Source organism: Oryza sativa, chromosome 2 (genome assembly GCF_034140825.1).
Source record: "Oryza sativa Japonica Group chromosome 2, ASM3414082v1".
Lineage (NCBI taxonomy): Eukaryota > Viridiplantae > Streptophyta > Magnoliopsida > Poales > Poaceae > Oryza > Oryza sativa.
The window spans coordinates 22,449,727-22,474,562 of record NC_089036.1 but is presented as its reverse complement, the minus strand read 5'-3'; the positions used below and the strand labels follow the sequence as shown (position 1 = coordinate 22,474,562).

At 41.9% G+C, this 24,836-nt stretch overlaps 3 protein-coding genes across 5 annotated transcripts; 2 read left to right on the top strand and 1 right to left on the bottom strand.

Moving 5' to 3' along the window:
* Positions 1-2,029: 2,029 nt before the first annotated feature.
* Positions 2,030-6,786, top strand: LOC4329740 (ubiquitin carboxyl-terminal hydrolase 4). Its single transcript, XM_015769917.3, has 6 exons — positions 2,030-2,495; positions 3,856-3,972; positions 4,729-4,827; positions 5,267-5,449; positions 5,530-5,711; positions 6,019-6,786. The coding sequence occupies exons 1-6, from the start codon at positions 2,232-2,234 to the stop codon at positions 6,419-6,421; spliced, it is 1,248 nt and encodes a 415-aa protein (XP_015625403.1). The 5' UTR covers positions 2,030-2,231; the 3' UTR covers positions 6,422-6,786.
* Positions 6,787-7,066: 280 nt separating this feature from the next.
* Positions 7,067-12,539, top strand: LOC4329739 (UDP-N-acetylglucosamine transporter ROCK1). 2 transcript variants are annotated; one of them, XM_026022603.2, is made up of 7 exons: positions 7,067-7,372; positions 8,164-8,212; positions 8,287-8,513; positions 10,646-10,844; positions 10,914-11,057; positions 11,830-11,893; positions 11,982-12,539. In XM_026022603.2, the coding sequence occupies exons 1-7, from the start codon at positions 7,248-7,250 to the stop codon at positions 12,035-12,037; spliced, it is 864 nt and encodes a 287-aa protein (XP_025878388.1). In that variant the 5' UTR covers positions 7,067-7,247; the 3' UTR covers positions 12,038-12,539. The 2 variants fall into 2 exon arrangements, with proteins under 2 accessions (XP_025878388.1, XP_015625404.1); XM_015769918.3 differs by having other exon boundaries at positions 11,830-11,904.
* A 742-nt stretch (positions 12,540-13,281) lies between these two features.
* Positions 13,282-17,106, bottom strand: LOC4329738 (cryptochrome-1). 2 transcript variants are annotated; one of them, XM_015769916.3, is made up of 4 exons: positions 16,290-17,106; positions 14,744-15,672; positions 13,796-14,654; positions 13,282-13,618 (listed from the first exon to the last, which is right to left on the bottom strand). In XM_015769916.3, exons 1-3 carry the CDS (start codon positions 16,645-16,647, stop codon positions 13,809-13,811), a joined length of 2,133 nt encoding a protein of 710 aa, XP_015625402.1. In that variant the 5' UTR covers positions 16,648-17,106; the 3' UTR covers positions 13,282-13,618; positions 13,796-13,808. The 2 variants fall into 2 exon arrangements, with proteins under 2 accessions (XP_015625402.1, XP_015625401.1); XM_015769915.3 differs by having other exon boundaries at positions 13,813-14,654; positions 16,290-17,087.
* Between the last annotated feature and the right edge of the window lie 7,730 nt (positions 17,107-24,836).

The following is a 24,836-nucleotide window of genomic DNA, read 5'->3' as shown; positions in this document are numbered from 1 at the left end:
CATGTGCCCACCTTCAGAAACATTCCGAATCAAAGATATTTCAGAAAAGGCTGAAGCACCAATCAGTATATCTATGGAGAGAGAGATTGATTGGTGATGAGCCATGTGATTTCAGCCAGGGTATTAAGGTATTATGATCAAGCAATTTTCCAAGTCACACTTCTAACTTGATACTAAACTATTGTTCCAAGTTCTATACAAACCTTGTTAAACATAGGAAGCAACGTCAACTGAAACTCCAACATTCTTACATTATCTTCAGACACCTGTCATCATAGGAATTTGCACGTTAAACAATAGATCCACTTGGGCTTTCTGCAATTCTACGTCTTAAAATCTTATGCCAAATCCGCCCACTGATTTTGGAGAAAATAAAGTTTGTCCTGAGAAACCCACAGGACATGCACTTGTCTGATTAACAGAGTACAGTGGAAATAATAAACTTTGCTAGATAAAACTGTAGCTTATGAAACCATTCTCATGTATCCCTCGCAACCCTGTTATAAAGCATGGGCATAGTATTAGTTGTAAAGCAGAACAGTCTAGATGCAACATTTGGTAAATTATTTCTTTAACAGAGAACATCCAAATTTTGATTTGGGCAACATTATTCTACATTTCTAGATTCTTCTCTAGACAATATTTCAAATTTTGATTAGAGCCAACTCTTGATTCTGCGCTAGACAGCCACAAGGGCAAAATAGGAAATTATGCATTGGAAATAGTGTAGTGCCAAGTATTTGTGGAAGAAAACTTTAGTCGAAAATGATAGCAATGGAAATAGCATTTCCGAAACGATAAGTACATGGAAGCGGAGGAGTACCTTTGCAAAGGTGCTATATATATACACACACACTGAAAACAACACACCTACCATTATTTTACGTTTAAGCTGATTTGTCAACTTGGTGGTAGTAAAAAAAGACAAAACTAACCTCACATGTTTCTTCTCTTCCCCTCCACCAGTAACATGGTTGAGTCAAGGCCACGAATGCTGAGATTCCTTCTTTGGCTTCTCAACCACGCCTCTCTTTGGACCATGGTTTATCCTGTCATTTATGCTCATAGCATGGATGTGGAGATGCAGACCTGAGGCAATTGAAATATTGTGCTTCAAGCGATAGAGGCTACAACTGAAAGTGGCATGGCCAATGTAGAGGACAACAAGGTGACCAAATGGTGAGCCAACCTCTAGTCACGGCCAATGAATAACCAACTAAAATGACTCCTTCCATACCTTAGTGCTCCATCTTGACTTTGATGCAAAGGAGGCTCAATAGTTCTATCATTGATAGTGCTCGGAATATAATCATACTACTTTGAAGAGAGATGTGACTAGATAGGCTTCCCTGTCCAAACTAACACTATTGGGGTGGAAGATGATGGCTTTGTGCTTAAAAAATATATGGTATTAGGGCATGTCTTTTTAGCTAATGGATGGTGGATTATAATGGACATGATTCTCAACCTCCTGATATGATTTTTTTGTGAAAAAACATATTCATCATCATTCTTAGAATTTTTTAAAACCAACATTTTAACTTTCCAATATTTATTTAATGTAGTTTTGTCTTTGAAAACTGTCACAAACTCAGTTTCATCCTTCAACACTACTTTAACACTTTAGAACACACCTTTAAATATGGTTTATATTTATTGGCACTGGCACTAGCACTCGCGGTCATTGCAAAATGGGCATTGAAAAAAAAAATAAAAGTATTAAAATGTAAAGACAATATTATAATCTAAATTTGTGAGAGATCGAATCACACAAACTAGCGGAGAATACACTAATAATTCGATATAATTCTAAAGAAATTGAGGAATCAGCCCTAAACCCTGAGCACGAGGGGGAACCATATTCATTTCATTTCATTCGCGGCTTTAATCTCATTTGTATACATGGATTGACTATTTAATCTTATCACAAGACACTGGCAAGTGGGCCCATCGCACCCTTCTCTCTTTCGAGTTGTACATGACACGAAAGAGATAGGCATTATATAAACTCCGAAGAAAAATGGGCAACAGCCAAAGCCAACAACTCCACTAGTAGAGGGCGCGCTGCGCTGTGCTGCCGCCTTCCACTGAAGTTCCACCTCCCTCCCCCGATCAAACCGTGAAGATTTGGGGGGGCTAAATGGTCGCCGCCTCCTGCGGCCTTCTTCTTCCCCCTTAATCCGCCCGCCGCCACGCGCGTTCGAACCGAGCGATCCATCCATCCGTAGGGGATGGCGAGGACGGCGCGGCTGCTCGCGGCGGAGGACCCGCCGCCGCCGCCGGCGGCGGCCGCGGAGAGGCCCCGGCCGGCGGCGGCGGGGTCGGGGCTCCGGTCGCTCTCCAGCGCCGCGTCCGGGCTGTGGGACCGCCTCTCGGTCCTCGGCGCGGGCGTCTCCAAGCTCGAGAAGGCCCTCGGCGACCACTTCCCCGAGGGCGCGCGCTACTTCGGCCTCGAGAACTTCGGCAACACCTGCTACTGCAACAGCGTCCTGCAGGTAGCTGCCTAACCCCAGCCGGCCCCCCTTCTCCGCTGCTCGATGGATGTGATGCGCGGCAATTCCGGGTTGGTTAAGTGTCCGTATGATCTGAGTTCTATGAGAAAATGTTTGTGTGTGTAGTTTCTTCCGAGATCGGTGGTGGTGGTGGTGGTGGTGGTTTTGGTTTGTTGCCCTAGTCGTCAAATTGTTCTAGGCCCGGCACTGTTCAAGGGACTAGCCAGTGAATTTATTTATTTATTGTTTGTTTGTTTGGGTTCATGGGATGGAGAGTCATGGGCAAAGATGATACATATGGTTCAGCAGTAACTGGGTTCCTCTGTTCATTTGGCTGATGTTTAATAGGAGAAGGTGGTTAAATGCTTTAGTCCACTCGGCTACATGCTCCGTGGCAATCAGCCAACTCATTAATCATGTGAAGCTGTTGCAACTTACAATCAATTATATAAACGACCTATTGTGTGGGTTGCCTATACTAATACCAAATGACATGGAAAGTACTATTCTGAATTCTAAAGCCATTGATGGTGTGGTATTGACTATTAAGGGCATGAACTGAATACAGTGGCACAGATGTTTGCATGTAAAAAATATTTCTTAGTACAATGTAAACAAAGTAAAAAACCTGTTCCTAGTACAATGCTTACAGGTTTGTATCACAAGCCACAGGCGGATTTCAAGATAGGTGTTCAGATTTCATGATTCTTGTGAAGTTCTTCAGTTTTCCTCAACAACTCTTTAGGATCCTCTTTCAGTTGTGAATATGTCATCGATTTTGTATATTTGGTCTGGTTCTCTAATAGTAACTTTTGAATAAAGTATCCTGGAATATGAAACAGTGGTGTCATCTGAGTGACTGAGTATTCTATCTGCTTCATAGGAAATTTAGTTAAGTAACACTATATAGTTACAAATCAGATGAATATATTTTTTAAAAATAGAAACTTTTTATACCACAAAAATGTTTTTATAATCAGTGTTAGCTTAATATCAACAATTTTATGTCCTTTTGAGGGTGCACTAACCTTTAGTTGTTTGTTATGGAAGATTAGGATTCTTATTTAAGATGCTATCTATACTGCTACACTTGGACCATGTTTAGCTTTAAGCTTTCTCACTTCTTAGTTCTCACTAGTATATGAGCAGTGGGTCAGATGGTGATAAGAAGGAATGCAATGCAATTAAGTATCTTTCACTTCATTTTAAAAGTTAGGTTTTGTTTCTTATTCCTGATTGGTCATTAGTAATAATGTAGATCATGTTCTTAACACAGATCAGTTGGTCATGCTTGCTAAGAATAACTTCATAGGAAATATTTGTTACACTGTTGTGAATCTAAAAAACTGTACTTCTTCTTCAGGCACTTTATCATTGCATCCCTTTTCGGGAGCAGTTGCTGGAATATTATGCAACTTACAAAAACACAGAAGACTCCGAGGACAATTTGTTGACTTGTCTGGCTGATCTTTTTTCACAGGTGAAGGAGGAGCATAAAAAACCTCGTTATTAGCTGACATACTACTTTATTGGTTGTATTATTTCTTCATATAAAAGAATATATGTACCAATTCCATTGTTGCTACATATAAGTGACTCCTAGAATGTGCGTAGTAAGATATTTTTAATTTTGATAATCAATATGTGAAAAATATTCTAAATTTTCTAACATAAATTGGTTATAAAACAGGATTCATTATGAAATATGCATTTATAATGCATTTACTTTTTTATTTAATAACAACAAATGATATTGGAAATTGGATTAGAATAATATTTTGGAACCGTATCATTGTCCAAATACCACTTAAATTTTGGTAAACGAGAGTTCTTCTATCCATAGTTATTGACAGTCTCTTTCTTATTTGAATCAAGAGGATAATTACTGTGGTATATAGCAGTCGATTCAATATTTTTTTTCTTTTACTTCAGAAGAGAGATTAAGCTTTCCTAAGCACTTGCTTATGCAAACTCTTTTGTACAGTCCAATTATCATTGTTGTTTGCTTTGCCTCAGTTCTCAGCTTTGCAAGGTGCTTGCTGACAACTTTGTTCTGCTTTCTATACATCTGACTGATTGGATAACTTACCCTGAAGCCGCATTGAACAAAGTTGGAAGTTGCAACTAAAGCATGCCATAAACCTGTTATAGGATCTTGCATTAACGATCACCGCTCTTCCTGATTAGTTTGCAAATGTAGCAGGCACTTCCAACAGATTGATGATATTTTTTGCAGATAACTCTAGCGAAGAAAAGGACTGGTGTTCTTGCACCAAAACGTTTTGTTCAAAGAGTGAGGAAACAGAATGAATTGTTCAGAAGTTATATGCACCAGGTAATGTGCAGATTTGTTCACATTAGCACTGCATCATGTCCATTGCACAATCTGATAATAACTGAACCTTATTGACACAGCTTATTCCCATGGCAATGGTGTTATATATTTCCTAGTGTAAAATTGAATTGTGCAAACTCTGCTATGTGTATGTCCTGATCTTTTGGGCTGCACATCATATTATTTTGTAAGGGTGAATGGTTCTCAAGAAGAGTCTTTCACCATTGATCTAACCAGTCTAATAAAGTTGCCCGATACTTTTCAACTCTGGCTCTATGCTTTTTTCTCATTATGTATAAGAGAAGTCCTCTCTGCTAATCTGGAATCCTTTTAAAAAGAAGGATGAACTGTTCTATTATTCTGGTTGTGCTTGTTAAAATTTAGCTATGTAAAAGAGCTGTCTTTCACAACTCATATCTCTTTTCATTTTACACTGTAGGATGCCCATGAGTTCTGGAATTTCTTAGTGAATGATATTATTGATATTCTTGAAGAAGATTGTAGAACTGCAAATAGTTCTCCTGAGACTACTCCTGAAGAGGTCTCAAATGGGGCAGCCAATGCTTTAGCAAATGGAGCCAGAGAAAGGCCATTAGTTACATTGGTGCACAGGACTTTTCAGGTGAGAAATATCACTGCAACAAAGACTTGGAGTTTTTTTCCCAAGGATTTTGTGCATAATCATCCCTTTTACCTATGCAGGGTATTTTGACCAATGAAACCAAATGCCTAATGTGTGATACTATCACAGCAAAAGATGAGACGTTTTTTGATTTGAGCATTGACGTGGAACAGAATAGTTCGCTCACAAGCTGCCTGAAGAGCTTCTTTTCCACTGAGATTTTAAATGGCGAGGATAAGTTCTTTTGTGACAAATGCAGCAGGTAACAGTGCTATATGTTATTTAGGTCCCAATTTTTGTCTCTTTATTGGGGCAAAAGCAGAGGCCTTGTGACAGTTTAAGTTCATCAAATTCTATCCACTAGCTGCCATAAATATAGGCAATATAATAAATTGATTCAAACAGGTCTAGTTAGAGGACCCTGCTGGATTTTCAACCTTGTTGTTTGTTAGATGGAAAAAAAATGCATTAGTAACTAGTACCTTGTTAGAGGGGATCTATTTTGCTTGCTTGATTTCATATTTTCACTGTAACAGTTACTGAAACCAGAATGTTGGTTGCATGCTCAGTTTGCAAGAAGCACACAAGAGAATGAAGATAAAGAAGGCGCCACACGTATTGGTGATCCACCTGAAGCGCTTCAAGTACGTTGAGCAGCTTAGCCGGCACAAGAAACTGTCGTACCGAGTGGTATATCCCCTGGAGCTGAAGCTGGGCAGCATGTCTGAAGACGCTGACTGCGAGTACTCCCTCTTTGCGGTTGTAGTCCATGTTGGGAGCAGCCCCAACCATGGACACTACGTAAGCCAAATTAAAAGCCATGGTAACTGGCTTTCTTTCGACGATGACACCGTCCAGATCAGCGAGGAATCCACCCTGCAAACATTCTATGGCTCTTCTCGGGAGCATTGTGGTGGCAACACAGATCATGGCTATATCTTGTTCTATGAGCGCCTTGGTGGGAAGAGCTAGGAACTTCCTTTGGCATTTCTCCACCTGGTTGCTTCCGTTGGTAGCCTTTGCCGTCAATGACAGATACAGATTCTCTGGAGGAAGGCACATGTTTTTTTTTGCCTGTTACCTCCATGAGGAAAACTGGCTCATGCAAAGGTTCAGTATGACCGACGGTTGTTGTAACAGGGACAGAGGTGCTAGCCAGGTAGACAGGTAGTAGTATGCACCGAAAGGATGGGAACCTGGTTTTATCTGTGTAAATAGAAGTTTTTTTATACCACAGTTTAGTCATTTATTAAATAGAGACATCTTACAGTTTTATTACTATGTATATACATAAACAAATATAACAGCTTATCTAGGGAGATGAAAGTTAAATCTCACTATTGAGCTTCCCTTTTTCTTTGTTTATTAGTAGTAGTAGTTAGGCTAGGATGAACAAAAAAATAATTTGGCTTCAGATTCATCAAATGCCTTTTATTCTCTCTTGAGAGTCTTGATTGTATTTTCCTCGAAGAAGACAAGTTTTCTTCGAGGAAAGAAGCGATGGAATAAAAATCGTAGAGCACTAAGCACAGCAGCTTTCACGCAGAGATTCGAATCCCAAATAGTCGGCCGCCTCACCCTGCGACCAAATCCCCATCCCCACCACTCTGCACTTCCGCTAGTCCCACTCCCACCACGGCGTGGCGCGTGGGACGGTAGGCGGCCCCGTTACCGACAAGCGAAGCAAAGAGAGGCGAGGCGACCAGCTTGACGGAACACGAGCCGAGCGGCCGAATTCCGGTGGCTTCGACTTCGATCGGGAGCGGGAGGGCGGCGCGACGCGGCGGCGAGAGGCCGAATGGGCTCGTCGGCTACTCCGTCGACGGCGGCGAGCGCGCCGGGCCGGCGCAAGGTGGCGCTCTACCTCGCGCTCCTTACCCTGCAGTACGGCGCCCAGCCCCTCATCTCCAAGCGCTTCGTCAGGTACCCCCCACCACCACGACGCCCCCCCCCCCCCCCCCCCCCCCGCGTCTCTCGCCGTGCGCTGGGGGCTCCTTCGTTGTCGATTCGATCGCGTTATGTGGGGGTTCGATTTGTGGGGAGAAGGTCTCGGGGAGTCGAATAGGTTTAGGAAGACGGGAGAACGGGCAGCACCGGCGGTTCGTCAGATTTTGTCTGCCGTTGAAGGGAGGGTGGCCGCGTCAGAATCTTAGAAGTTAATTGACTGTTTGTCTGACCATATCGCTGATGAAAACAGTGCAGTGTGAGCTGCTTGAGATATAGGAACCTAGATGACTAGTTCGAAATATATTTCAATAAAAATCCAGTACTCTCGTTGATAACAGGGGAAAAAATGTTGACGGAAAGTGAAATTGGACTTTGGTTTAAATGAATAAGCACTGATTTCAGGTTATAACAGAGGAGGAACCTGACAACCCGTGAGATTAAAATTTTGAGTTCAGATTTGGTAATTAAAACCACCCATGAGGAATTGTAGCTGGCTTTTACTGGCCGAGTAGCCATTGTGTTTTCTATAAACAGGTTTGATTCTTTGCTAGTAATTAAGATGGCAGAAATAGTTTTCATGGGCACATTCTTTGATAATTTAATAATGATGAACAATTATACTAGTTAACAGACAATTTGTGTTGCAATTTAACAATTCCTTGTATGTGAGGTTTTTGCATTTCATGGAGTTGGATCTCTTTGCGTTCCTCTCCTACGGTCATATAGTTGAATGTGTTGAACCCATTTTTTTGCTTCTACTCTTGCAGGCAAGAAGTTATAGTGACTACATTGGTTCTTTCAATCGAAGTAGCAAAGGTCTGGTCAGAAGTTTTATTTGGTCTAAATTGTTCTTGACCTGGCTGTTTCTGATAGAATGTGTGTTTGCATAGGTTATATGTGCAGTCATTTTATTGGTGGCAGAAGGTAGTCTGAAGAAGCAATTCAATAATTGGAGTATCACCAGATCACTTACTGCATCAGGACTTCCCGCTGCTATATATGCATTGCAGAATAGCTTACTGCAGATATCATACAAGAATTTGGATTCATTGACCTTCTCAATCCTTAACCAGACCAAGCTATTATTCACAGCATTCTTCACTTATCTTATTTTGGGGTATGTCCTGGTGATACCTCCTATTTACATATTACAATGTATTGATGATGCACATGATCTTATGAAGTTATAACCATGAAGTGTTTGTGTCACTAATATTTGAACTTCCCTTAATGAATGCCACTGTTTGGCCTGGCATGATCTTAACATTTGAATTTTTACTGTAAATTTATTATTTTACAATATATCATTGACACTTTTTACTGTTAATTTATTTTACAATATATTATTTACAATCACAGAATTATTACCATATGGATGTGTTTTTGTTTAAGTACAAATATAATGGTACTGTTTGTGTGCCACTAAATCTTTGTTTTGCTAGATTTACAATGTTTGAATCAAATACATGGGAATCTTGCAAAAGTCAATGTAAGGAGTAATGTTGTATTCAAGCCACTGCTAAAACAATAGGTTCGCTTTGTTTATATGCATAGTTTTATGGTTCAATCCTTTAAATGGTCCTAGATCTCCACCCAAGGGAAAACTAGTTGTCCTGATTTTTGCATATTATATAACTAGGCTTTAACTGAAATCCTTATTTACCATCCATGGTCACTGTTTTAGGGATTGCAATTTAAGTTCATGATATTTAAGACTTTTTCCTTAACAAATCAAGTTAAAACTCTATTGGCCTTGCTGGTCGCATCATTATCGGGTTTATTTTCTGTACCATTTCCCTTTTTAATTCATTGACATATGGTGAGTTGGTGACAAGCCAGAAAGAAACAAAGTTAAGGACTGGAACATTTTGTTCCGCGTCACCAAAAGATGCACAATTTAGCTATTTATGACTGCGTGTAATTTAATACCACAGAATGCCGCACATGAAATCCTAAATTGCCCTTTGTTCCACCATACAGCCAATTTGTCCCTTGCGTTTCCTCTATTGCCAGCATCTTTACCATTCTTTTCGTAAATGCACCAAGCAGAGGTTGCTGACAGGTTAGGAATGTGGTGGGGTTGTGGCTTGATTGGGCAGTGGCAACAATTAAACACAAGGGTGATGATGGTGTGGTGCTTTTGAGAATCCGGAAAACGGCAGAAGAAAGGAAGATGATTGTGGATCTGAGCAGTAGCTCAAGAATTGCAGCCATGCCTTATCCATGTGTTGACCAGCAGGACGTCCATATTGACCATGTGTGGTTAGTGTGGGGATGGAAGCCTGTTACCAGCATCCTTGCTGGCCACTGGCTACCACCCACCACCACCTTTGCTTCAAGTCCGACCACATCATCTATGAGCCTGCTTTGAAAAAGAGAGGTGAGAGGGATGATGTGTGCCATTTTTCGTTGTTGGTTCCTGTTGTCACTCGTACTTCCTGCCCACCAGTGAGGATGGTGTCCACACGCTAAAGGAGGTAAGGACTGAGTAGGAAAAAGAGGACAAGACAAGCAAAATAGAAAATGACTGGATCCCTTAATTGCCGGGAATTGTATTTTTTAAAAGATTGGAGGAAACCAGTATTGGAGTGCGTTAGAAAAGTTCAGTTCTATATAGCTAACTAGATGATGCGCCGTGCTTTGTTGTGGAATATATGCTAGATATTGTAGAAATGATTTGGATTGAAATATTGTAGAAATGATTTGAAAATGATGATTTAGCATATGTATGTTTAGTTTTAGAATGAAATAAATTATAGATATAATTACTATATGCTTGCATGTTGAGCTTTGTGTGCTTAGTAGGTTGATGTGGCATGCTTGCATGTTAGGTTTTAGGAGTGCTAATAAATACTATGCTTGCATGTTGAGCTTTAGGTGTTTAGTGGGCATTAGCTTTATAGAAAGAAGGGATTAGATTTATTACTACAAAACCTTCACCACCTACTTTTTCCTGGTATTTGGTAAAAGTTAAACCAAAACAAGGGTATTTGGTAAAAGTTAACCAAAACAAGCCCATTACATATTATTCTTCACTACATGTCATGCAGGATTAGAGCTAGGGTTACACACCTGTTACTAGTTACTACACGGAACATGAATCGTTTGGTTGTGTTCTAACAACTGCCCTTTATATTGTTTCCTTTTTTCTTATGCTCCACATGTCACATGCTGGTCTATTCTGTCACTAAACATCTGAATTAAGGGCCTATCCATTAATTTTATCTCTTTATGGATTATATCATGCAGGCAAAAGCAATCACCCAAGCAAATTTTTGCATTAACCCTCTTAATCGCTGCTGCGGTCCTTTTGAGCATTGGGGAGAGCAGCAGCAAAGGTTCTGGTGGTGGCAATTCAGACTATATCTTGCTCTATGGAATCATTCCTGTTACAGTTGCATCTGTATTGTCTGGTTTGGCCTCGTCTTTGTGCCAGTGGGCATCTCAGGTTGTACTTGTCATTGTACTTTCCATGAAGCATCCCATTGCCATTGTTGACCCTTTCAATAAAACGCAGGTTAAAAAGCATACCTCCTACATGATGACTATAGAGATGTCGTTTATTGGGAGCATGTGCTTGCTAGCAAGTACTTCTCAATCACCAGATGGGGAAGCCATCAGAAAGCATGGTTTTTTCCATGAATGGACTTTGTTGACAGTGGTGAGTACTCTTTGTTCTTTTGCCATAACCCGTCCTCTCTGTTAGAATCTAGTTTCAGGAAATAAACCAGTATTGAGATAGCTAAATATGTAACTGTATGAAAATCCTTGTTAGTTCCTGCTTCATTTCTCATTAGCATTGAGTTTATTCCTTACTGTTGTTAGTAATAAAATTTGTTTAGATGTTATAGCTTCTAAACACTGCGCCTCTTGTGAATTGATTTTAGAGATCATCTATTATGAAAGCCTCAGTTACAATATCTTTCTAATCTAGTAAGCTGTTATTTTATAATAACATTATGCCATCACTACTCACTGGTTGGATCGATATCGATGTTCAAAGATGCGGCTGTCAGTTTAGCACATATGCTCCAGATAACTGTATACCTTTTGTCACTGCATTTAATCGATATAGGCATGTAGTAGAATCCAGACCTTTGTTTTTTTTACATTCATATCTGAAGATGGTGTGCTTTTATTATCATCATGGTGTAACTTTTGCTGGGATCATGCCCTTATAGTGTTTAGAAGTAGGCCATTGATCTGCAAGAACTAAACTATGTGTTTTGATTCCCTCTGTAACACAACTAAGTCTTGATTTAACTACGTAATACATCTCTAATTTATCCAATACGCATGGTTTGTCTTCAAGAAGATGCATGGATAATAAGAAAGAAAGTTGTATTCTTGGTTTAAGTTTGAAGCAACTTAAACAGGTTTGATCGTGAACTATCACTGATTTGTAGGCCTTTGATGTTGACTGTCTTATTCAGGTGCCAGTATTAATGAATGCTGTTGGTGGAATTCTTGTTGGTCTGGTCACAACATATGCAGGAGGTGTTAGAAAGGCAAGTGCCTGAACTTTTACAAAATGAAAATCTCTCATTCATTTTTACCTAAGAACTGTCCTGTTTTGCTTATTCAGGGTTTTGTGATAGTGTCAGCTCTCCTTGTAACTGCACTACTACAATTTATATTTGACGGAAAGCCTCCATCACTCTATTGCCTGATAGCATTACCACTTGTCATGACAAGCATATTTATTTACCAGAAGTATCCATATGTTGATAGAAAGAAGAAAGACTGATAAGCTTGCTCAGAAGAGAAGGGAATTATTTAGCATCAGCACAACATAAATACATTATGCTAACCTCATTTTGATCCCACGAAAGTTGGATGCGCCTTGAATGGGCCATATATGACCTTGAAGAGTGTCTCTTCATGAAGCTATGTATCATTCATCTAATGATCTCTATATTAAATGGATCACATGTTCACAAAACATATGGCTGGAGTTTATTCCGGCAGTCAGTTTGATATTAGTTGTATTTTCCATTGACTTGATTTTCTTCTTTTACATTAGCAAGTGGTATGCGTATAGCTATATATGTTATATATCTGAACAACTTGGGAACTGAATGTATCTTTCAGATGATATTCTGTACCTTTATATCAAGATTAAATCTGTCACAATCAAACATCACATCATGCATTCCATGTTGCATGATCTTCATTGAAAATCAAACTAATCCTTTTCGTTGAAATTTACACTATCTTGTTGTCCATCTTGCCTTGTAATGCCTCATCAGAAATCAAACAGTTGCTTGTCATTTTCATGCTACGTTTCTCACACTGCCAGAAGCCAGAGCAAAGTAGCATGTGTTCACGATGTCTTAGCTAATGAAGATAGTGGCACTGTGATTTATTCATATGATTGGTTACTTATTAATCATCTCTCTTGACCCCAATACATCCGCTCAATCTCACTATCACACTCCATGGTAAGTCGATGATAAGAATTTTAAGTACTGATCAGTTCGTGTTATCTGGTTACTGTATCATCTGTGTTGCCTCTGATAAATCTCTGAAGCTTTTTTTTGTTCTTAACTAACTAGTGCCTTTTTAATCTTTCAGGCCATCAGATTATTTCTACCATCATGGTACTGCTATTATTTCCTGAATCCACTTCCATACCAGGTATGCACTACTGAACTGTTTCTTAACTAACTAATGCCCCTTTAATCTTTAAGACCATCAGATTATTTCTACCATCATGGCACTGCTATTATTTCCTGAATCCACTTCCATACCAGGTATGCACTACTGAACTGTTTCTTAACTAACTAATGCCCCTTTAATCTTTCAGGCCATCAGATTATTTCTACCATCATGGCACTGCTATTATTTCCTGAATCCACTTCCATGCCAGGTATGCACTACTGAACTGAGTCTAACTGAGATCTCTGTGATGACTATTCCACCAAGATTACAATAACCAAAGGGAGAATGTACAAGTCTAAGACATAATGCTAGAATAACCTCTTATCTAACAAATAGTACATATCCTTTTGACAACTAGCAAACCTATACCACAAATGTTCTGTAAAACTAGCTTTACATAATCATTATTGCATCAAGGAAGCTTCATCACTTGATTCATGCACACCAAGGCTATAGACAAACAAAAGGTGATAATTTACATATGAATTCTTCTCAATGTCGACCTTCCTAATGATTAATTCTGACAATCAGCATTAATTTTCCACTTCCCAGCCTGTTGTCCTACATTCAGATGCATAAAATAAATGGGAGCATTAGTAAGCGTATAGAATGCTTCATTTCAGATACTGCACTTGAAATTAAATTTCAACCCTTTTAATAACCAGCTGAGACAATTACTCTGTAAGCTGTGATTTTTCAATGTAATACTGACGCAGTTTGCTGGGAACAATGAGTTACCGTGCGTGTGAACTCACAATGACTGCGAGAGCTGACTCCAGTTCATCAACGTATGCGACTGTGGATGCCTGTCCAAATAACTTCTACTGGTAATGTCAGCTTCATCGGCAGCGTAGTGATCTGAGGGGCCTGACGCTGCCGGAGGCGACCAGACGGGCACCACGCCGCCTTCTCTCCCAGTCCAGTTGCTTGATGCCTCTGACGTAGACGGCGCAACGCCCCGTGCCCGGTGAATTGTAGTCTGAAAGTTGTGCTGTTGCTGCTGGTGTTGGCCTTGGTGGCCGCCGCCGTTGCTCCTGCCGACCATTCCGCCGCCACCGCCGCCGTCCACTGTTTCTTCCCTTTCCATCCGAGGCTGGAAGAGCACCTGCGACGGCACCTCCGGCCTACTGTCCATGCTGTTGTCAAAATCCGCTGAAAGTTCTGTTTCAGCTCTGACCAGCGAGGAGGTCATGCTGGGAACCATCTGATCCTCTCGTCGCCGGCCAGCCGTTGTCGGTCCGTGAACAGTAGGCTGGGCCGGTGCTCGGTCAACTTCCATCTGCAGCTCCGGTGGGAAGGCGATCGGCGGCACGTCGGAGGAGTCGCCGAGGCCCTCCTCCATTCCGTTCTCCATCGCTGCGCGTGACGCGGCCTCGAGCTCCCACATCTCTGACAGTGCATCCTGCAGCCTGGTCTTCGCCGCGTCCAGCTCCACGATGGGGAGAGGATAGTTGGAGCCTAGCTCAATCCCTGCAGCCTGGAGCACCGACTCCGGTGCGTCCCATGGGTGGTGTATCCACTCCGTCGGCAGCCTTGCCAGCTCCGGCAGCCATCGCCGGACATACTCCCCGTGCGGATCAAACTTGTATCCTTCAAGCTGCGAAACACAACACCAATGCATCAGATCAATATGGTAATGGCAACAAAGATGGTCCCATCTCATGGAGGAGAACAGAAGTTGGGTACCTGAGGGTTGTCGATGCGGTCGAGCTCACGGCCATCGGGGAGAGAGCCGGAGATGTACTGCCAGCCGAGCGCGTCGCTCTCGAGGTCGGCGTCGAGCAGGGTGTCCCAGAAGTACTTCATCCCCCAGCGCCATGGAAGCTGGAGCACCTTGACGAAGAAGCTGGAGACGACGACGCGTATCCGGTCGTGCAGCCAGCCGGTGGCCCAGAGCTCGCGCATCCCGGCGTCGACGAGAGGGTACCCTGTCCTCCCCTGCCTCCACACCTTGAAGTACACCTCGTCGACCACCCAGGGGAAGAACCTGAGGTGCGCCAGGAGTGGCTTCTCCAGGCTGCACGGGTGGTTGAACGTGAGGTACCTCGAGTACTCCCTGAGGCCGATGGACCGGAGGAAGAGGACGCAGCTCTCGTCGCCGGCGTGGTTCCCCTCGTTGCTCCACATGAGCTGCTTCATCCTCACCTGGTGGAACACCTTGCGTACGCTGAGCTCGCCGAAGTGCAGGTACGGCGACAGCAGTGACGTGCTGGCGCTGTCGGCCTTCTTCCGGTTCACCGAGTAGTCCATGAGTGGCCCGTTGAGGAACGCGGCCAGCGCCTTGTCGGCGTTCTGCCACCCGGGCGACCACGCCCTCGCCAGCAGCGCGTTGCTCCCCCGCTCGGACTCGTCCTCGAACACCAGCTCGTCGGAGGGGCACCTCCTCGCCGGCAGCTCGCCGGGCGCGATCCTCTTGGGCGGCAGCAGCGGCGCCGCCGGGTCGGGCATGCACAGGCACCTGTCCCAGAACGGCGCGAACATGGTGAACGGGCAGCCGTCGTCGTCGACCACCTCCCATGGCTCGTACAGCAGGTCGGCGTTGAACGACTGCACGGCGATGCCCTCGGCCGTCAGCAGCGCCTTCACCCGGTGGTCCCTCACCAGCGACAGCGGGTCTGCACACCAAAAGACAGCGATCGGTCAGCTGCGCCTGGCCATTCGCGTCATCCCTCTGACGATAAGCCACTCACCAGGACACTTAACTAATTAACCATTCTTCTTGTTGCTAAAACAGTAAACCAGAGCACACACACACCATTCCTGAATCCTTGGCCAACTGCTAAATTTAATGGAGTTCTTGGATAGGCTATGAGGAGGTGAGGAGGTTGGTGGCTGCATGAACTTTTGGGAATTAAAGAGGGAGACGGTGACCGAGTGTTCAGGGAGTGTTTGATGGGAAAGTCTAAGGTAGATGCTCTCCATACTTGGAGCTCTTTGACGTGAAGAGTAAGGGTGTTAAGGTGCGAAATATCCATAAATGGTAGACACACAAGATGCTGTTCGTGGAAGCTTAGCCTAGTCTCTCTTTTTTTTTCCCTTTGTGAGATATAGTACCTATCTGGAATTCTGGATCAATGGATCCTGTTAAACGAGAAGAGGGAAGGAAAAATATCGAACAAATTTAACTGGAACTCTAAGCTGAAGTCTGAATCATAATAGCAGAGCCTAAAAAAAAAAGGAAGAATTGACCAAGAAGAGGTCGCAGTGCGAGAAGAAGATATAGGAATCGAACCGTAGAGGTGGTTGAAGAAGAGATGCGTGGCGCCGATGCTGCGGACGAGCTCGATGAGCGCGACGACGGCGTCGGCGGAGCGGCGGGTGACGAGCCTGCTGGCGCCGAGCCGCCGGAGCGAGGCGTCCAGGTGCTTGAGGCTCTGGCTGAGCCACCACCGGGACACCCGCCCCGGGTAGTACGGCCCGTCCTCCTCCGGCGCCCACACGTACACCGGCACCACCTCCCCGGCCGCCCGCGCCGCCGCCGCCAGCGCCGGGTTGTCCTCCACGCGCAGGTCCCGCCTGAACCACACCACCGTCCGCACCCCCGCCTCGCCGGCGCCGGCGCCGCTCATCGACGACGGCGACGCTGACATGCCGCTAAATCCCACCACAGCTCGCCCAAAGGACACTCCCAATCAAGCAATCAATCAATCTTTCTTACTTGCTCGCTCTCTCGGATGATTGGGCGGCAGCAGCTAGGAGAAGCTATCAAGAAACCAAGAAATGGCAGTGGTAATATTTTTTTTCTTGGACTTCGCGAGGATTTTCCAGGAACTCCGGAGTGGGCTGGATTGGATTTCACTCCTCAGAGTGAGTGCGTGAGCACTGAGATGGAGCAGCAGACTGGCTGGCTAATCTCCTTTCTTTTTTTCTAATAAAAAAAATTATCTGAGTGTTTTTGGCTGGGGAATTTGATGGAGTTCTTGCAGAGAGCAGCAGGGGTTTCTTAGTTTTGGTTTGGTTGTGGGGAGAGAGAAACTGTGGTCCAATGGAGAGGTGGTATGTGGATATTGGGATTGGTTGGTTTGGATTTGTTCTCAACTTTTCCTATTGGCCATTTATCTCATGCCCCCCCCCCCCCCTTCCCTCTCCTCTTGGCCTTTCTTCTCTCCCCACAATATTCCCTCCTTTTGTTTTTCTCTCAGTGGGAAAAAGAAATCAGGATTGATGGATAGATTCTTGAGGGGCTCCAGCTTTGGCCACTGACAGGTGGGGTCGGTGAGCTGAGGCCTCTTCACCTGATACGGTGAAGCGAAATCATAGCTTATGCTTATTGCATGCCTAGTCCAGACATTCGTCTCTGTGGTTTAAATTGTAGAATGGTACTAAGTTGTACAATTCTAACCATGTTATATTCTGCTGGGTCACATCTATGTGTCGTGTTTATTACTCTATCCGTTTCATTTTAAGTGCAGACGTAGGTTTCGTGTCCAATGTTTAACCGTCCGTCTTATTTTAAAAATTCATGAAAAAATAAAAAAGTCATGCATAAAGTATTATTCATGTTTTATCATCTAATAACAACAAAAATGTTAATCACAATAAAAAAATTTAAATAATACGAATGTTCAAATATCGACATAAACCTACGTATGTACGGAGAGAGTATTTCTACAAGTCTTGGTACATGTCTGACTAATCTACAGTGGTCTTGTCAAGTCCCACGAACTTAACAATGTCGACTATTCTCCATTTATATCTTTTTTCTGATTATACGGAAGCTGCACACGCATATACACCACCACGTACACACGTCACATATGCATACTTGCGAGTGCTTAAAGAGACAGACATCAGCAAATCCCTAACATAACTAAATTCCTATTGAAAAGAGTCCATGTGTATGTAATGCTTGTGGATAGTAAAACTTGAATTCTATCGGGTAACTTGAACTCTATCAGTAAACAAGTGTGAAATAAACAACATTTGAATTTGTTTGGTTAATTTCGTTTTGAAAAAAAACTACAATTAAAACTTCAACGTCGAAGTTCACATGAACTTAAAAAATAAGCACAACTTAGCACTTTACTTTAGAAGAACATTAAGAGCCTTTCTATCTTTTTACTTTTATAAGGATTAAAGGAGGCCTTAATCGTTCGAAAAAAAAGACTAAAAAATCCAAATAACCGCCTAAACTTTAGATGGAAGTCCATCTAGCAACCTGAACTTTAAAACCGGACATTCCACCCCTAAACTTTACAATACAATTTATAAACTTTACAATACAATTTATATAACCCACTAAGATGGTTTTGCATAATGGTTTTTATCTAATTTATATATAATTAGATGAGTTTGATCACGTGTTATACGCTTTAGACATACATATTAAAATTTTGATTTAAATACTTCTTTTTGCTCTTTATTTACTCTCACTCACAAATAAATATCAACATGATAATAGTATGATATCAATGTGTAAGAATAAATTAATGACTTATAACTGATGATATGTAAATATGTTATATTAGTTATTCAAAATTGTTTGTTTAAGCTTCCAAAATATGCAAAACCATTCTCCAAAACCACCTTAGAGGTAATATGGATGGTATGTCAAAGTTCAGGGGGTTGAATGTCCGGTTTTAAAGTTCAAGGTACTAGACGGACTTCATCTAAAGTTTAGAGGATATTTGAACTTTTTCCTAATCCATATGCAGTTGCATGTATATGTACAATTCCACCATTTAACGGCCATCCAAGATTATAGAAAAAACCTGCTATACATGCCACTAGTGAACATTATTGCCCAGCAAGAAATAAAATACATACATATAGGTTCCACACTGCCAAGGTGCTTGCTTCATCACCTATGTATTGGAAAGTATTAGCAATAATTAATAGTAGTAACTAGTAGCAGTGCATTTTATTCAGAAAGATAAAAGGGACCTATGCAACTGTCAAAAAAGAAATTGAAGCATAGGGGTAGGTCGCAGCTGCACTCACGCTCATCCTGTCGAGAATGGGTGTGTTATTTTCTTTTCACGAACGCGCAAAAGATTTGCACGTCAATATATTAGAAAAAAATAGTGTTTGTTTACACAACGTAATCAGCCAGACCAGAGAATGGGTGCGTTATAGTACATCGCCACTTATTAGCCCATGTTATCACACTAATCCATGTGGTTAAACAGTTCGTTAAGCAGCAAGTCAGATTCAGTCGATTCGGAAGGTTTGCCTTTCAACCGACAACCTGGGCAGATTAATTGAAATATTTTAATTATTACTTGTGAGGGGGCATTATATTATATATATATATATATATATATATATATATATATATATATATATATATATATATATATATATATATATATATATATATATATATATATATATATATATATATATATATATATATATATATATATATATATATATATATATATGCACCTCTAGCTTTAGTTGCTATAATGCGATTCCATTGATGAAAGGGTAAGGTTTCTGAGTCAAATCCAATAGATTACAATGCGCAGCTTTGATTAATTACACTGGTGTATGAATCGACAGGAGATCCGTTTGGCGCTGTATAAATTTATCTTTTAATAATTTTCCAAAACAGTATCCACATTTCAGAGTATCACATCATCTCAGGATTAGACGATTAGTTAAATTTTGATAAACTTGAAATATATTATAAAATATAACAGTTAGTTGGTCTCCTATATAGATATAGAAATGTTATTTTTCCTGATTATGCAAAAACTTTTGTGTGTTGAAATTGAGCACTATAGAAGCAGTAAATACAACACAACTCTGACGGGTGTCAAGGCTCTTCGAAAAATAAAAAGGCGGAAGACACAGAAATAAAGCTAGCAATGTGCGATCCCCAGTTCGCCACCTGGATAATTAATTAGACATGCTGCCTGCGTTTATTAGCTATGTCACTGTCATTTTTCGGTTGGATTTTTGTAATTTGGTTGTTAATCTATTGGTCATTGCCTTGTCATTTGTCACAGTTAACTCGCCACGAAAGTAAACATCACAATTAACTCACCACGAGAAACACTGAAGAAAGCTTTTCCTCCCACATTGTGGTATTTTAATTTATTGCTTTGTTTGTCATGAAAAAAGGTTTACCACATGTTTGAACTCGATCAGCCGCACTTTCGATAGAAACGCTAAATGATCGGCACTAAGTACGTACGCTAATATTCCTTTTCAATTTCACGATCTCCATCGCCGTCAGGATGGTTGATTTGCTGCCAACAAGACAATTACATCGATGCACTTGGTGACTGATCCATCGAATTCTAGAAGGCGCTACCATGTGTGATTTGAAAAGGATATATAATTCCGTAAAAGAAAACCAAAACAATAAAAAGGAAGGAACACTATGTAGTATCTTTTATTTGTCACTTCCATATTAACCTAGCTTTCTCTTTTATTTGTCGCGCTCTGAGTTTAAGAGGAGAAGAAAAGAGAAGATTGAGAAGATATGCAAAATGAGGTAAGTCATTAGCATATAATTAATTGAGTATTAACTATTTTAAACTTTAAAAATGGATTAATATGATTTTTAAAAGCAAATTTCATATAGAAATTTTTTTAGAAAAAACACACTGTTTAGTAGTTTGGGAAGCGTGTGCGAGCGGAAAACGAAACAAATTTTCTCTCTTTCACCCGCTGCGAATGCAGTTTTTATCAGTATTGTGCTATTCAATAGCACAGGATAATGATTTTAAACAGTTTTGTTGTTCTTACTTCACTTTGTCTTCATGTTCCTATTACCCAATGTCTTATCGCACTATGATTGTTTCTAAATCTCTCGTTATGTTTTGTATATATCGATGTCGTGTGATAAAGAGGGTTAAAGAGAATTGTCAATGAATGGTGAGAGGGTGAGAAATTTTTGGGTTCTTTCTGACTAGCACAAGTAGTGGGCTAGATGACCCAAATTTAAACCTTACTTCTCTTGATATTTTTCTATATGAGAGCTCTTCTCTCTTATCCAGCGTTTTTCCTTTTTTAATAATGTAAGGGTTAGTATTAGGCCAAGATGAAATAGGGCGAGCTAAATAGGAGGGTCACCGCCATTTGAGGAGGGAGTAGGCACCTGTCAAGGAAAGGGTGATTAAAGGGGAGGACGAGGGCCATGGTTGAGTGGAAAGAGGAGACCAATGTCAGGATGCTAATTACTTTCTCCATTCTAAAATATAAGGCACAACCATTCTTAACCCAAAAATCAAGAAATAATTATTATCATCTTATAGTTTGGATCATCCTAATAAATATAATGCATGCATCCAATAGGATTAGATAGCATAAGAGTGGAGGATTTAAAAAAGTAATAATTTAATGGAGAAAATATCATAATTAATTGCATGTTTGCATGTATGCCTTATATTATGGGATGGAGGGAGTAATGAAGAAAATAATGGAGGAAAAAGTTTGGCAAAGAAAGGAGAAAAAGGTTGAGAGGAAGAAAAAGGGTAAAATGGACACTATGGTTAGAAGAGTGGTAGGGGTAAACATTGGATAAATATTACTTACAAAGTGGCATATAAAAAAAACAACTTTAGAGGGGCAAGTTTGAGAGGTGGTCGACTTTAAGGAGAAATAGAGAATTTTCATAATCTCTTTCTTATAGCTAACAAAGAAGTTGAAATGCTTTTCCACCTATGACAAGTTCAAAGAAGAAAGAATATGGTATTTTCTTTGGACAAATGGAAGTGAGCTTCCGACATCTATACTCTGGATAGACACAGCTATTTAATTCCGTGCATTAATTAAGAAATGAACCCTGGATGGAAAAATACTCCCACATCAAAGAAATAATTTAAGGGCATCTAGTTTCTAAATTTGGAAATAAATTAATCCCAGATGTAAGGACGACGATAAGCCCCTGGTACAAAAGCCAAAAGATGTACCTAACCAACACGTGGGTTTGCCTCTTATTATCTGCAACTTTGTTTTGGTCCATTCTGATCAACCCGAGTGTCGCGATCTGTTCTTTCCCTGACCTCCACTGAATGATGTCTCGTACACAGGGTTGTGTGGTGTGGTGCGAGCTTAGCTGCACGCATTAGAACCACAGTAGCAGCTGGTGTTTGCCTCTCAACCACCCATTTGTTGTTGCCGTTCATTTCCTTGTTTTTGCTGTTTAATTTCTTCGACATGCAGGCCGAGCAGCTTTGCACGGTAATCAGCTAGGTTCAAATAATCGTCGATCCCTGTCAACGTCTACCGGCATGGCATGGTGTTGTGGTTAACACTAAAATGATTGTATGCATTGTATCCTTCATTTTCCATAAATAGTGTGTTAGTATTACATATTTGGAGCATTATCTGACGGCAAACACTTCACTTCTCACGGGATCCGCATCCGCACTTGAAGTCCGAAGTCCACAGTGGAGCTCCTACTGGAACTGGAACAACTGCCTAAGCTTAGATTTCAACTGGTAAGAATACGACGTGTGCCGAAAAGGTGCTATCCTGAATTCCTGATGGAAAGTCGTGAGGGCGTGAACCCTTTTCGTTCCGGGCCGATCGGGGTTATCCTGAGGAATCGATTCCTCCACTGTTTCGGCTGAGTGACCTGAGACCCAGAACCTCCAGCGATCGATCTCAGCGGATTATATGATCATTGTACTGGCCATGTCACATACCGGTCCCATCATGCTCAGGAAATTTTAGTAGCAGTTTACTGTTTCCTAATGCTGTTCCCAATCACTGAGAGAACAAATTAAAGGGCTTATCTTAATTAGCTAGCTAGCCCCAACTCAGCCCCTGCATTAAAAAGGTTGTTCCCGCAATTAATTAGGCCAGATCGGTCAGTCCCATCGTTCGGTATACTCGAGAAAAAACGAAACGGTATATTTACAAGTAGAAAATAACCCTCGGTCCCAAAATGTAAGCATTTTTAGCTGTGAATCTGGATGTATGGAGTATTTTATAACCATCTAAACTACGACAAAAAATTTCTAAAATCAACTTTAAATTTAAGGTTAAAAATTTAGATTTTAGCTAACAAATTAAACATAAATATAGCGAAAAGATGGGTCACACACACGGCACACTCTCCTTGATGTAAAATATGGCACCCCGTGCCCATCTTATTGTACTCTTAGGCCTGGTTTAGATCCAAAAAATTTTAGCCAAAAACGTCACATCAAATATTTGAACACATGCATAGAGTATTAAATGTGGGAAAAAAAATCAATTGCACAGTTTGCATGTAAATTGCGAGACGAATCTTTTGAGTCTAATTACGCCATGATTTAACAATATGATGCTACAGTAAATATTTGCTAATGATGGGTTAATTAGGTTTAATAAATTCGTCCCGTAGCTTATATGCGGAATATGTAATTTGTTTTGTTATTAATGAACGTAAACTAAATACAACCTAACTGTAACGGTATGGACCAGCTCAACGTCTCAACGATGTGGCATCAGCGAGAAGCTGACTATCCAGCCGGGCAGATCGGCATAGAAGGAGCCAAGAAGGTGACAAAACCAGGCCACGTGATGATGCGGCGACTGATGGAAAGTTTGCTTGAGCTGGACTGGGGCGGGGCGCCACGGTCAATTTGGACGCCTCGACTGTGGCACGAACGAAGGATGCGCCACTCCGGCGGGCGTGCGTCTGTGAGACTGTGACCAGTGCGCGGGGCCACCGCTCAGCTAGCCCGAATTCCCTTCCACCTGCCGAGCCACGCGCCGGTGGTGCGGCCTCGCGCGCGGATGCGCGTGTGAAGGGAATCCGGGGCAGAGCGCCCCTGCGCAGCTGCTGCCCCGGCCCCGGCCGAACGGATGCCCGCCCCCGTGGGCTTTCGCGTGGGTGCCGGCATAAAGCTTTACTAGCAGCTTCTGATCTGTTCTTCGGCCGGGACAGCGACGGCAGTGACGGGTAACGATAGTTGTGGCCTGTCGTTGCGTACTTGCGTTGATTGTGTGCCTGCTACTAGTAGTAGAATCCTATGGCAATGCATGCTCCAGATGGTGACCTACAGTGTGATAGTATTTGGCCCTAACAACGGTGATTCGGTGAGTAATAATTGACTAAAGCAAATCGGTGATAACGAGTTCCCGTGCCACTCTGGCACTCTCTGGTCTGGTCAATTAAGCAGGCACCTACCTATCCCCATTGGCGTCCTGAGTTAAACGACGTGATCGATCAGATCAACCGGATGAGGTGAAACTAAATTGATAAGAGGGATTGGTTGAATTGATCCAAACGAATTCTGGTCTTCTTGTCGGGGAAGAGCATACAAGCGTCAGGCGGCGGTGGATCGAGTGGGTGAAAAATTCCGATGCGGCCGCCGCCGGGTGCTCCTGCATGGCCATGGCGCGCAGCATGATCAGCAACTCCAAACTCGCGCGTTCGGACTTGTTTGGTGATTTGCACCCACCCCGCTGGCCAACTCCACGCGCCTCCACCAGCGAATGAGCGAAGTCCTCGCGGCCGCACCAACCGGCAAAATATCCATCCGGTCGCCGCGTGCCACTGCTCCGTGCCCGGCAGTGGGCTCCAGAGAATCACCAACACGATTCCATTGCATAAATGTTGGCTACGCATAAGTTCATTTCAGGTCATTTAACTTTACACCGTGGTAGATTTTCGTCCTTGTACCGCAATACCATTACCAGATACAACGGATCACTAAACTATCAAAACCAATACAGACGAGGTCCCTAAGTGATTTTGATTTACGTGGCACCTACATGGCTGATTTAACAAGGTTTTCGTCCTACGTGGTGGTGACATGGCGTTTGCGTGACAGTTTGATAAAAAAATAAAAATTATGAGGCCCACATGTCAGGTAAAACAAAAAATAATTAA

Bases quoted from the DNA above. Each gene is read 5' to 3' on its own strand.
- LOC4329740 (XM_015769917.3), top strand. From the start codon at position 2,232: ATGGCGAGGACGGCGCGGCTGCTCGCGGCGGAGGACCCGCCGCCGCCG. The intron at 2,496-3,855 runs GTAGCTGCCTAA...CTTCTTCTTCAG, and splicing joins ACTGCAACAGCGTCCTGCAG to GCACTTTATCATTGCATCCC. The intron at 5,450-5,529 runs GTGAGAAATATC...TTACCTATGCAG, and splicing joins TGGTGCACAGGACTTTTCAG to GGTATTTTGACCAATGAAAC.
- LOC4329739 (XM_015769918.3), top strand. From the start codon at position 7,248: ATGGGCTCGTCGGCTACTCCGTCGACGGCGGCGAGCGCGCCGGGCCGG. The intron at 8,213-8,286 runs GTCTGGTCAGAA...GTGTTTGCATAG, and splicing joins TTTCAATCGAAGTAGCAAAG to GTTATATGTGCAGTCATTTT. The intron at 11,058-11,829 runs GTGAGTACTCTT...TGTCTTATTCAG, and splicing joins AATGGACTTTGTTGACAGTG to GTGCCAGTATTAATGAATGC.
- LOC4329738 (XM_015769915.3), bottom strand. From the start codon at position 16,647: ATGTCAGCGTCGCCGTCGTCGATGAGCGGCGCCGGCGCCGGCGAGGCG. The intron at 15,673-16,289 runs GTTCGATTCCTA...TTTGGTGTGCAG, and splicing joins CTTCTTCAACCACCTCTACG to ACCCGCTGTCGCTGGTGAGG. The intron at 14,655-14,743 runs GTACCCAACTTC...TGTGTTTCGCAG, and splicing joins ACCGCATCGACAACCCTCAG to CTTGAAGGATACAAGTTTGA.